Source organism: Heteronotia binoei, chromosome 6, assembly GCF_032191835.1.
Source record: "Heteronotia binoei isolate CCM8104 ecotype False Entrance Well chromosome 6, APGP_CSIRO_Hbin_v1, whole genome shotgun sequence".
NCBI classification, from domain to species: domain Eukaryota; kingdom Metazoa; phylum Chordata; class Lepidosauria; order Squamata; family Gekkonidae; genus Heteronotia; species Heteronotia binoei.
This window is the reverse complement of record NC_083228.1, coordinates 36,549,436-36,562,638: the sequence shown is the minus strand read 5'-3', so window position 1 is coordinate 36,562,638 and position 13,203 is coordinate 36,549,436. Positions and strand designations below refer to the sequence as shown.

The 13,203-nt window shown below is 43.3% G+C and overlaps 1 protein-coding gene across 5 annotated transcripts in view; it reads left to right on the top strand.

Annotated features, from left to right (window-relative positions):
• Nucleotides 1-13,203, top strand: part of RNLS (renalase, FAD dependent amine oxidase) — a 128,851-nt gene that overhangs the window by 1,942 nt on the left and 113,706 nt on the right. For 2 of the 5 annotated variants that reach the window (XM_060241270.1, XM_060241267.1), the window contains exons 3-4: nt 109-251; nt 9,302-9,463. In XM_060241270.1, coding sequence (XP_060097253.1) covers nt 109-251; nt 9,302-9,463 — 305 coding nt within the window. The remainder of the gene's footprint in view (nt 1-108; nt 252-9,301; nt 9,464-13,203) is intronic. The other 3 variants (XM_060241271.1, XM_060241268.1, XM_060241269.1) reach the window with 2 other exon arrangements.

Genomic DNA, 13,203 nt, shown 5'->3' with positions numbered 1-13,203 from the left:
CCTAAAGTTAAATACTTGGGTGGGGGGGTGTCAAAGTTTTGTTTTTGGAATACTCATGCCCAGCTGACTGGCTAGCATATTAATGTTCTGTTCATATTTTGCTTTTAGCTTTTATGAAGAGCTATTGTCTCATGGAGTGCTGAAGCCACTGACAGCTACAATAGAAGGAATGGCAATAAAGGAAGGAGTGGAGAATTTTGTAACACCTCAGGGAATTTCATCCATTGTCAAGCATTATTTAAATGAGTCAGGTAATGTTCAGGATGTTTGTGAAGGATGGGTTCTATTGGCTCTTTTTTATCACAATTATCCAGGGCCAGAGGAGGGGGCAGAGGGGGCACCCATCCCAGGTGCTGTCGGGGGGGGGGGGGTGCCAATAAAGGCTCTGCCAATCGGCGAGCCCTTGAGTGCCCTCCCCTCCTTCCCACCCCACCCTGCTTTTCTCCTTCCCAGGTCTGTGCACGAACCTGGGTAGGAGAAAGTGGCGTCATGGTGGTGTGTGCTCCTTCCTGGGTCTGTCCCCCCCCCCCACCCCTTTCTCCTTCCCAGGTTTGTGCACAGACCTGGGAAGGAGAAAAGAGGTGGGTGCCTGTGGGGGAGGGGAAACTGGGGTTGCTTTGCCAGGGGCAGCTGGCACGCCCCCCACACCATTTTTGAGTCCCCCCCCCCTCAAAAAATGGGTAGATCCAACCCTACAATTATCCCTTGAAAATATTTAGTGTTTCAGACAAACGTTTTGGAGATGATGATCCTAAAATACATCTACATAGTCACACATCTTACTGATTAAACATAGTTTGAGCTTGGAGTTCCATAATTGGAATTTCTAGACAATTTGGCCCTGAAATGTAACTGGGAGAAAAGAAGATATGGATTGGGGCTAAAACACTGAGGAATGAGTGTTAACTCCCTGCCCCTTACCATTCACCAGTTCAAAAACTGCTCCCCCTGTTTCTTGGTAAAGAAGATGAGGACCACTGGGATACCTGCCTTTTTTATCCCAGTGCTACCAAAAGGAGCATGGGAGTCATTTGTGGGGAGAGTTATGCTCTGGGGGCAAAAGTCAACCCTCCCCTACATGCCCTCTGCACAGTTGTCTTGCTCCAACTACTGTTCTTTAAAGTGACATGTTTCCCTCAGGCCTTGGGGCCTCAGAGGACTCAGTTCTAGCCCAGTATTGAAGGCAGTCAAGCCCTGCCCTCTTTGGGAGTTTTGCTTGCCTCATCAAAGACCAAATATTTTCTTAATTTCTACTGCCATACTCTCTTCTAGTGTGCTGTGAAATATGGGGTGTTGATTCACACCTCTGCCCTTACTTTTGTCAATCCCCTCTGATCCTTGTCTCCAAAGTGCATGCTCTAGGAAATTCCCAGGAACCTCTGCCGCTGAGGAAGGCAAGGCAATCTTGTATCACCCACCGCAGTCAGAGCTACTACTTGGTTTGCCTGCAGGATTGCAACTGCCTCACTCCTGAAATACCCCTCTCTAGTTTGCATTGCTATGTTGTGTTGCCATTTCCAGCAAATTTCAAGTGTTTGCCATTTCCAGTCTAGTGTTGTTCAGATCTGGTTTTCCTAGAGGCTGTGCTGCAAGTGAGGCCCGTAGCTACAGAGGGGCCTGGGAGGGGCCAGGCCCATCATTTCAACTCCCCTTTCCAACTATATGGCCCCTCCATTGGAGGGCCTCCAATCCATCCCCTTTGCTCACTGCCACTCTGAACAAGTAGCAGCATTGCTGCTGGTCTTTTAGCTTTTCCTCTCCCCTTCTCTAACACACCTTGCAGAGCAAAGGGGGCGGGGTGGGGAGAGTCAAGAGATCTCTGTCTCTCTCAGAGAAGGACACATAAGAAAGGGGTGGGGGGAGCAGAGCTGCTGTGACCGCCCAGGCAAAGGAAGGTTAGCTTGTGGGACTCAAGGCAGCTTACATTGCCAAGAGCCTTGGGCTGCCAGGCGCCCCCCCCCCCCCAACAACAAATCCTGCTGTGGGCCTCACCAAACATGAAATCCTGGCTACGGCCCTGCTGCAAGTTCTGCCATTGCTCCAGGATGCATGCTGCCATATGAAGGTTCCACAATGGCCATGTTAAACATAGTTCCTGCCCTCAAAAAGTGTGTTACCTAGCCACAGAGTCAGTCTGCACTAGACACAGTTTGATGTAGTTGTTAAGAGCAGTGGACTCTGATCTGGAGAACCGGGTTTGATTCCCCACTTCTCCACATGCAGCTGCTATTTTCTCAAGAGCAATTATCTGAGAGTACTCTCAGCCCCACCTAACTCACAGGGTGTCTGTTGTGGGAACACAAAGGGAAGGTGAGTGTAAACTGCTTAGAGACTCCCAAGTGAAGGATGGGGTATAAATCCAATCTTCTCTTCTTCTTCCTTGGGGACAAGACTTTTCTTCACTCATACAGATAGAGAGTCTGCAACTCCTGGCTTGTCTCAGCAGCTGAAGAGAAAAAGACATTAGATTTATACCCCTACTCTTTATTCAGAGTCTTTGTACAGTTTACAATCTCTTTCCATTCCTCTCCTCACAACAGATACCCTGTGAGGCAGGTGGGACTAAGAGTTCTGCAGGAACTGTGGCATTTAGTGGGAGATAACAGAAAATGCATTCTACCCTACTCTTTAGACTAGGGTTTCCCACTTCCCACTCTTGTTGAACCTGTGGACATTTTGGGGGTTTTGAAAAAGGGTAGTGGACACCACCAAATAGTTGCAGTGGTTGATGGGGCGAAGGACAAAATGGTTTCCATTTGGGACCAGGCACAAATTACAAAATGTTGAGCAATTCCACAAAACAATGGTAAGTTCCAAGCATCATCAGGTGCCCTCTTCAAATATCTCATACTTCAAAAGGATAATTCAGGGGAAGTGTACTGTAACAACAAAAAGAGGGAGAAGTGTCGGGGGGTGGGGGTAGTTGGAAGCAGTCTTACACTGCCATCCTAAGGAGAGTTGCACCCCTCTAAGCCCAGTAAATGGATTTAGGAGGGTGTAATTCTGTTTAGGATAGCACTGTTAATTACCTCACTAAGCTGGGATTTGTCATAGAAAGTTATATAGTACAAATGAGATCACTATGAACTAGGAACCTCTTAATGAGAAACACTAATATGGGCTTCAGCTCTTTCTAAGGCTTCAGAGCTAAGACAGCCAGGACTTTTGATGATTTTTTTTAAAAAATATTTTTTATCCTTCTCTTCCTCTCAGGAGCTCGGGCTGGCTTACATCATTTTTCTCTCCTCTGTTTTATCCTCACAACAACCCTGTGAGATATGTTAGGTTGGAAGAAAGTGACTTGGCCCAAATTCATCCACCCAGTGACCATGATGGAATAGAGATTTGAATCTGGAACTTCCAGATCCTCATGTGACCGCAACATTATTTATTTAGGAAATTTACACTGCAATCCTAAGAATTCTTTCCTGGGAGTAAGTCCTATTGAGTAGAATTCTGAGTAGACCTGTTTAGGATTGCACTGTTATATTCCTACCCGTGAATGGGCTCAGGGCAGATTACAAGAGAGTCAAACAGTTAAAATTGTTACATTAAGACAAATAAAATCAATAATTTAAAGCAATTAAACCTCCTGGCTGTAGAGCAGGAGACAGAAGTGATTCAAATCAGTTCAGTTTCCAGCTGGGCAATAAATCAATGATGTCATATTTTAAATGGGCTGCTGAAGATAAAACACGTCAGCAAGGGAGGCCGATTTAACTTAGTTTGGATGCCTGCTGCCAAATCATTGTCCTGATTAACCACCTGAGTTAGATAAAAGAGGCTTGTTTCTCTCTGAGGCTGCTGTCATTTCCAGTGACCATGTTTATGTAGAATTATTCCCAATCTTGACCCTTTTCTAATAGAGAATGTGTTGCAGATGATCCAAAACTCACTCACTGGATTTCATATGACTAGCCCAGAAGATCTAGTTTCAGTCACCAAGATGGTGGCAGAAGAGGAAAGCCAACAAAATGGATGATGCATGAAAATTTTGTGTTGTGTGTATATAAGTGTGGGTGAGTGTATAATGGCTTAAAATTCAGGGAAGGTGCCTTGCATGTTTTCTAGGAGGCCTTACCCTTGCACCACCATACCACCATCTTGCCTTAATTTATATATATATATATAATTTATTAATTTATATACACGCACAGAAGTCCCAAACCTTTGTTGCGCCGGGGACCGGCCCCAGGGCCACCCCACCCACCATGGCCCCGGGGCTGGCAGGGTGGGGGCGCAAATTCAGCCCCCTGCATCGCCGTGCAGCCTCCCCGCCTCCCCATGGCCATGCAGCCTCCCCGCCACCCCCTGCGGCTGTGCAGCCTCCCCACTCCACAGCCGTGCAGCCTCCCTGCCTCCACCCCAGCAGCTGTGCAGCCTCCCTGTCCCCATCCGTGGCTCTGCATCCTCCCCGCCACTCCTCCACCCTCCATTTTTACCAATTTAAGGAAGAAGAAGGGGCGGTGAAGTGCCGCCTTCCCCGGCTTCTTAAGAGCTGACCCTCCCCGTGCTGATCTTGGCAGGAAAAAACTTCGTAGTAGTGGCCAGCAACCCGCTGAAGAAGCAGTGGCGCCCTTGTCTCCACCCCACTTCCTTCCCACACCCAGGAAGGAAGTGGAGAGGAGGCAAGGGCAGGGCCGCTTCTTCAGCGGGTTGGCAGCCGCTGCTACAGAGGATTTTCCCGCTGAGATCAGCGCAGGGGGGGGTCAACCCTTAAGGAGCTGGGGAAGGCGGCGCTTCACCGCCCCTTCTGCTTAAAATTGTAGAAATGGAGGGTGGTAGTGGAGGCATCACAAGGAAGAGACAAGGCGGCGAGGGTGCACAGCACCTTGTTCTGTACTTGAGATGGCTTAATATCACAACACTCAGAACTGAAGTAAGAACAAGCAAAACCCACAGAGCAGAGCAGCACAAGTATCCACATTAGTTGGCCACTAATACCCAAAGACTTTTTTGAATATGTAGGCCTTACAGTCCATTCTAAAAAACCATTAAGGATGCCTTGAAGGAGACATTCCATGATACTGGACCCACCACCAAAAATCTCAGCTCCTTCATGAAGAACAGCGAACTCTTTTACTCATTTAAATGAGTTCATAGAGATCACTTGAGGCAGATCTTAATTGATGTAAGGAGAGGCGGGAAGAACAGGTATGTCCTAGGTTATTAAAGTTTTGATGATTAAACTCATCACTTTAATTGATGTTTATCTTTAAGGATTGATACAATGTAAATGCTGCCCTCTTTCAGCGAGAAGCTGAGTATTCTGGGCAGCATTTCCTTAAGTACATCCAGCAATGCCTTAACCAATCAGGAGGAGCATGGATCTAAGATGGCCTTCACAGCTCCCATACCCTATCCACATCCTTGGAAGTAAGCCAGTGTGATGGTCCTGTCCATTTCCCTCCCTCAGGAGCAAGATTTTCCCTCCATTTTTCTTTCCCTTTACTGATAGAGCAGCCCTAGTAATGTGTTTTCTTCTTTGCTGGGGAACTCTGGCTGTCCCACCTTGTCAAAGTCCAGCGTTTTGGCTTTTTGTTCATCCCAGGAACCTGAGGGAAGGATCAGGAGCCGGCTTTAACAAACAACTTAAGTGGCACTCAAGGCATTCTGAAATCCAAAAATAACAATATATTTAAAGTAGAGGAGAAAGGTCAGGTGAAATAAGCGGTTAAAATTTCTGAGGTAAAACCAGTACATGCACAGACTTTAGTTCAGGGGTGTCTCATTTGTTATGAGGGCCGAATCTGACATAAATTAGACCTTGTTGAGCTAGGCCATGTGCGCCATAAAACATAATGCCAGGTAGCATAGATACAACCTTTATCAGACAAACAAAGATTTTTTGAAAGCTTAAAATAAAGCATGCTTAAAACATTAGCACTTGTGAGACTTAAAGGTGCTTTCTTTGTATCTTTCCTGTGTGATCTAGGGAACTGGGCAAAGGAAGCTCTGGTTCTTTCCTTTCTTCCCCAGGGGACCAGGTGGGGGAGGAGCCTCAACCAATAGAGGGAAGAAAGGCTTTGCTCTGTAGCTCCTGTGTGATTGAGCAAGCCTTGCAAAACAAGCTATGATGCAGAAGGAAGCAAGAAAGGGGAAAGGAAGCAGATGATAGCCAGTTGCTCGGGGGGGGGGGGGGCTGATAGGAGCCCTCTAGGGGCCTAATTTGGCCTCCAGGCCACATGTTTGACACCCCTGCTTTAGTTCTTATGTATTAGGCTAATGAGAGTTTCTTAAGCCTTTCACGATGATTTAAATCTTGATGTTGAGAAGCTTTTGTTCCACTATTTTCCCAAAACACTTCAGTAAACTTCCTATAAGTATTCTCTGACTCCTTTAGTTTCCAGAAGGCTGGTACGCTCTTTCCAGTATCCAAACCCCTTCTCTTGAACTACCAGTATTTGTCTGTTTTTAACTCTTCTGCTGTTCCAATTTAATTTTATTGAATTTTTAAACTTAATTTACATAATGAACATAGGGGGTTTCATTCCAAACATTACAGGAAGTTTCTAACCATGCCAGACCAGGGATCTCTGCACTTTTCAGAGCTAACTCCCTGCCTGACTGGATGGGGAATTTTCTTCTCTCTAGAAGATCTACCCCCTTTTTCATGGCCTGAATGGGAATCTTTGCCCAGTTCCCAAACTTCCCTGCCAACTTTCTCCATTTCTCCTGTCTGCGTTAAAATATCTCTACTAAAGCTGAATTCAACTGACTTTTCAAGCCATCAAATGCATCTTAGATCCACATTCCTACCAACTGGTTAAGGCATTACTAAATCTCTCCTCAGCATGCAGGCTTTCAAGTCTTTCTCTGCTCAGCTGATGCTAACCAATCAGATTGCTTGGAGCAGCCTGTCACTCAAGGCTCTCTAGCTCTGTGAAGAAGTAACCCTTCACAGTCCTTCAGCTGTTTGTACAGCACTTCTAAGCTTTTAAAAATGCAATAAGTCACAGCCAGCAATGGCAAGATGTGGTATCTAATATGCCATAATGGATTCTTTGAATGATTTTGGTAAGGAAGAATCATCACAGTGGGCATTAGATAACTTGGAATGTAATAAGTCAGAGCATGTTAGCTCATTCACCATTATAAACAGCTCTGCTAGACACATTTCAGTTAATACACGTGGGGCAGAGAGAAAAATTTCCTTGTTGCCACTGGTGCTCCATAGTCAGCATAATTTTACAATAAAAATCACACTTTAAAACCATTAAAACCAACAAATCCCACATCAGAAAAAAGACTGGAGAGTAGGGTCCCTACAAACCTCTCCACTGAACATCCTAGTGATAGCAATCTGCATCAATTGAAGTTTCCAAACACTTCTTAAGGGCAGCCCCATACAGAGTGCATTACAATAATCTAATCTAAATAGCATTTGCAGTATGCTCAGTCACATTCTGCATCAGTCTTCAGCAGGGCTTTTTTTGAGCAGGAATGCACAGGAACACAGTTCTGGATGGCTTAGTGTCTGGGGTGCGGCCTAATATACAAATGAGTTCCTGCTGGACTTTTTCTGTCAAAAAACCCTGGTCTTCAGTGGTTGCAGCTACTGATGTCTGTTTTGCTACTTCATGGTCTACAGTTCCTGTGTATCCTAGGAGGAGGAGGAGGCTCTACGAAACTACCAACGAATGCATTGGGGCACAGCCCTTTCATTGCCCTCATCAGTTATCCATCCCACCATGAAACAAGGAGCACAACAGAGCTACTATCCTGCTATGTGTTGTAGTACCCCGTGGAGCATTCCAAAATATGTAGGTCCATAAATCTCCAAGAGCAGTGCATTCTTCCTCCTATGTCTTAATTTGATAATGACCTGTCTAGAATACCAATCTAATTTCAAGATATACAGTTTCTGAATCACCAGAATACAGGCCAATACATAACAGTAAATCCAAACTGTGCCTTGCTAATTAATGTAGGACCCATTTTGATCATCCTCAGATCTATGGTTGAAGAGTCCATGAAGTCATAATCTGCCACAAAAGAGGCCTCCATCAGCTTGGATATTGACCGCCTCCATGTTACGACAACCTAGGAGTCTCCAACTCCAGATCTGAGACTGGCCCAATAAAAATCCACTGCACAGTTGGATTGGTGGTGCAATAACTTAATTCCTTACTCTGATCCTGGTACCCACTACCAGTATCCAGATTGATTGTACTGGATATATTCTTCAGGAAAGTTCAGGAACATGCTATGCTATACCTTTTATAAGACCAACTAGGAAAACACACAGCAATGTGGAAGCTTTCAGCTTTTCCAGACTATTTTATAGCCTGGATGTTTTAAAAGGAGTGGGGTGGGAGAATATGTTTTAGCCCATTATCTTAAGGCCTCTTGTCTGCATTCTATATAAAATGCAGGCTTTAACAGATAAGATGGTATCAGGTTGCCCCTTTAACCCTCTAGGGAAAAGAGACTATGGCAGCCCTCAGTTGAATTAAAAAAAAAATCCAGCAGTTCTTATGGTAGATTACAGCTCTTCGCTTCCCCAACCTCTGTTCTGAAGTTGGTGAGCCAAGACCAGATTGCCTGACTCATCCAAAATGGGTTGTAATGAGTCAGGCAGTCAACGTGCCAGGTTGACTTCATCTTCCAACCTCAGATCATGGAGGAGGACAATTTTTCTTACCACTGGTTTGAAGGTAACCAGCTATAAGGTCAAGATGAAGTGAAGAGACCATCAGTTTAGCATCACTAAGGTAGCAAGATAAAGTTCTGGATCGCCTTCATATCTTTCCTTCGCTATAAATTGACTTTTTGTAATTGCCATTCCTGTCCTACCCAGGGCACTGATACAAGTGGATTCACTAGCTACACTTTTTCCCTATATCCGGGGTTCGTGTTAAGAGAGAAAAGGAAGAATATCTTGTCAAAGATGGCAGTGAAGGGCTGGGCAGACAGACCAGCAAGCAGGGTCAAGGAGAAAAGATTATTGGCAGATTGAGTTTCTTGCCTTGTGCTTCTTGTTAGGGGTAAAAAAGAGCAAGTTCATTAGGACTAAAGGCAGGGTCAAGAACCAGTACAGTCTAGAAATATCCAGAAAAAATATGTGAAATTAAGATCCATTAATTTCACTGGGGATACTACTTTATAGTACATTTACAGCAGACGAGAGAGATTTCTCCAAGTTGAGGAAGAGTACATGAGAGTAAATGTCCGAGCTATGGTAACAACGTATTTGTGAAAAGAGGCTTACCTTGTTTTGCAATCAAAAGATTTATTACTCAACTTCTAGCTGCTTTGAGTAGTTGTTTTTAGTGTATTTAATGGCCTCTCTTCTTCAAAGCAGGTGCCAAGATCTTCTTTGAGCACCATGTTATACAAATCTGTCTCAAGAATGGGAAGTGGGAAGTCTGCAGCAATACAGGTTTCTTGGACCAGTTTGATATTGTTATTCTCACAATTCCCGTTCCACGAATTCTTCAGCTTCAAGGGGACATTGCAAACAGTAAGTTTCCATTGTTTTGCTTAATTTAATCTATGGTTATTCAAGAAGGATCAAGTTGAGCGGGACTGTTTCCGATTCTTGAAAAAGGAGAGAATGCTTTGTGGTTTGCAGATGTCCCAGTGTGTGCAGCATGCATTATACAAAACTCTTTATCTCCTATTTCGTTTGCTCAGTATGGCTGTAGCAACTGAAAGGACCTTGACTAGTGAGGAAAATTAGCGTGGTTTTCACACGGTACTAAGATTTGTCATTTCTGTTTTTACCTTTTCTCCCTAAAGTTGCAGACAGGTTTAGAAACATGAGAGGTTCCTTAGCACGTTGCAATGCAAGTGTTTGCAAGTTTCGTATTCCTTTTACAACTTTGCTTCAGAATGAGTGAACATAAAACAAGGGACTGCTGTTTTCGAAAGTGACAGCAACACGTTTCATTTCTGCCTTTTCCTCTAGTTCTCACTGACTGAGTGAATTTACGTGTGGTCTGCACGCCTTCCTACTGAAAGAGGGACTGACGTAAATGCATAAATCGGTCCCAGCACACAAAACACTAGATACTCAAAAAAAAGAGTTGTAATGGTTACTTCTCCCTGAATTTCTAGCTTTCTGAGTTCTGGGATTTGTCTGTTTATTCTGCATTTCATTTAAATGAAAGGTGCTCCTCTAACCTTTGCAGTGTGAGGTGCTGCAGCCCAAACACCGATTTGCTGCCTGAGTGATAACAGCCTTGACCTGTGTCATGGTGTAATAGCATTGTGTATTTCTCTGTTCAAGCCCCATTTCATTGCCTGATTGGAGGAGCTGGGTAGAGAGCTGTTGTATCATCAGGACCTGAATAAATCAAGGTTTATGTTACAGAGGAAGTGGAGAATTAAGTGCTTTTCTTGGGAGGGTGAGGGTGAGCCAGTGGTTTAATGCAACATGTCCTTTCAGTCAGTTTCAAGGGGAAACTTGTGCAGCTTTCATGAATAGACATCGCCTAAACTGTTCAAGTTCTCTTTAAAATCAGTATATTTCGTGATTAAATAACTCAAAGAATTAATTGTATATCTGTCAGTCTAGACTAATCGCAAAAACCAGAGACTATCACTGCTGGGTCCTTAGTCGGTTGTATTCATTGTGCAGGGCATTGTACATTGTCACCTTGTTATGCGGGCGGCCTTGTGAAATTTTGAGCCTCATTCATACACATTTTACTCCTATGGAATTGTTTGAGATCCTGTTGTGATGTTTTTGTAACTGGAGGAATAGCGTGTTTTGCGATTATGTGCTGTTGTAGATTCTTAGGATTTGGTGCTTAAAGATGTGGTGTCATAAGCACATGTTTGCAAGTATATTGACGTCAATATGGCGCAGGTTCACATATTAAAGAAAGAAGGGATAAGTGAACATTTGTACAAAATATAGGGGCAGTATGATCTGTTTTTCATACTTCAAAACTGAAGACATAAAAAGGAAATTGTAATGGATGTGATGTTTTCTTTCAGTCCTCAGTTGTGTGGCTCGTGTTTTGGGCATCAGCGTTTCGAAGCTGCTCCATTTTGTCTTGGTGCTTCGCATTGATTTTATGTTTTCTGTGTTACGGCTGTGATTCTGCAGCTGGTCTGGAATTCAGTATTTCAGGCGGTTTGTCCCTTAATTGGGCAAAGATCACCAAATGGCTGGAATCCTTTAGTAGTAAAACAAAAGCAGTTCTTATATTATTAAATTTAAGTAGACTTTTTTCCTTAGAATCTTCCTTCAGCAATTTTGCCATTTCGAAAGAAAAATATGAAATTAATACTATGATAAAATGTTAATGGTTATGTTTTAGATGCACGATCTGGCAGTTCCTTACTTTGTATTTCTATGTGTAGAAAATGTTTGGCATTTGAAGGGTTAGACGCTAATAAACCTGGAAGTATTTTTATATGTTGCACAGGAACTAATCTTGTAGCCGATAAGGCAATGCTGTGCTTCGGTGCAGTAATTTAAAGAGACAGTGGGTGGCAGCATTCTAATGGTCTTTGAAATGGCTGCATCAAAGGGTTCTGAGAAAATTAAAGCTGCTTTGGACGGCTGGGAATACCTTTTAGCTATTGCTTGAACTGAATTTTGTCCTCTCCATTGTTCTTTTTTACAATTAAAATGTGAGGGAAAAGGAAAATAAATGGTCTTGCTGCTTTTTTTGTATTAAAACATTTCAGAAATTTTCCTCTAGTAATTAGTAACAGATAACAGAGAAAAACAAGCAGACGCGTCCTTTTCCTAATATAGTTTGTGTGTGCGCACAGAGTAATTTGAAAGGCTGGATTTCCGACCCCTGACTTTAAGGTCCATCCTTGAGTTCCTTTTTTATATCCATACTAGAACAACTGTCTTTTCCCCCTTCTTGTGTTTTTAGTAGTTCCACCAATTGAACTTCAGTTGAAGGTATGGTGGTAGAAGCTTGCATCAGTCTGTAGATGAATTCCTTCATATGTTGCTACTGTTCCTGTTGTCAGTACAAAGCTCCTGAAGGAGTTTCCTTTTATTTCTTTCCCATGTCAATGCTAGTAAAAAAATGTCTATACCGTATGCCCTACAACAGTGATGTCGAATTCATTTGTTATGAGAGCGGATCTCACATAAATGAGACCTTGTTGGGCCGGGCCATGCATGTCATAAAATGTCATGCCAGGTAGCAGACACAGACAAACACAACTAAAGATTTTTTTTTTAACTTAAAATAAAACATCCTTAAAACATTAGCATTCTTGCAGTATTTAGCAATCGCTGATAACTGACACCTCTTGTTCTGAATGACTTCATCAAAAACTGGAGATAATGTCTATGCTATAGCAATCTTATGCTGTTCAGGTGTTGTTCAGGTGTGTATCTGTAAATTGCAGATCTACTTTTGATTTGGTTGTGGACCTGATAGGACCTCTCCGGGGGCCACATCTGGCCCCCGGGCTGCATGTTTATCAGCCCTGCAACATCCTGTATTTGGAATCAGTTATGCAAAGTGAGAAAAACATACCTTAGTAAGAGGAAAGTGCTACAAATCTGGAGCAAAATTGTAGATGTCTCCTGATCATAGAACTTGGTGATTCTTCATGTTATGAACTTGCTTGGCATTGATGGCAATGTCTCAGGGGGGTAGGGTTGTTGACATTTATTCTCAGCTGCCTTTTTGGAACATTTCCCAGTAGCTTTGTTCCACAGCTTGTCCTAATTGTTTCACACAGCAATTGGTTACCTATCGAATCTTCAGAGTGATCTCCCCCACCCCCAAGTTGAGGATAAAATTGAATCCCAGGAATAAATTGCACCTTACATTTTAGTTTGTCCCTTATATTTCTCATTTCTTAGCCTGTAGCATGTGGCTGAGTTGACAGGGCATATATATATTTATTTTTCTTGCATATTCTGTATTTTATTTTATTCCTTTAGGATATTACTGTCATACCTTCATCCTAGGAAGGAGCTTGGCCATGTACACTAACCATGTACACTGGATTTAGTTGAAGAAAGAAGAAAGTCCAAAGCGCTTGTTTGATTGTGTTCCCTCAACATAGTTGAAAAAGATAGCCACAGAACTTGTCAGATGTTATGTAGGAAGTGACTCCTTGAGGTTCTGTATATTCACTCCATTGTGCAGTTTTATTTGTGGGGGTATCCCTTTGCTAAGCAGTCCGATCACATGTAGAATATTGTGGCTGTGGTTGCATGTTAAGAGGAGTTGCTTTGAGAGAAATCTGATACAAGTTCTACAAAACACATGC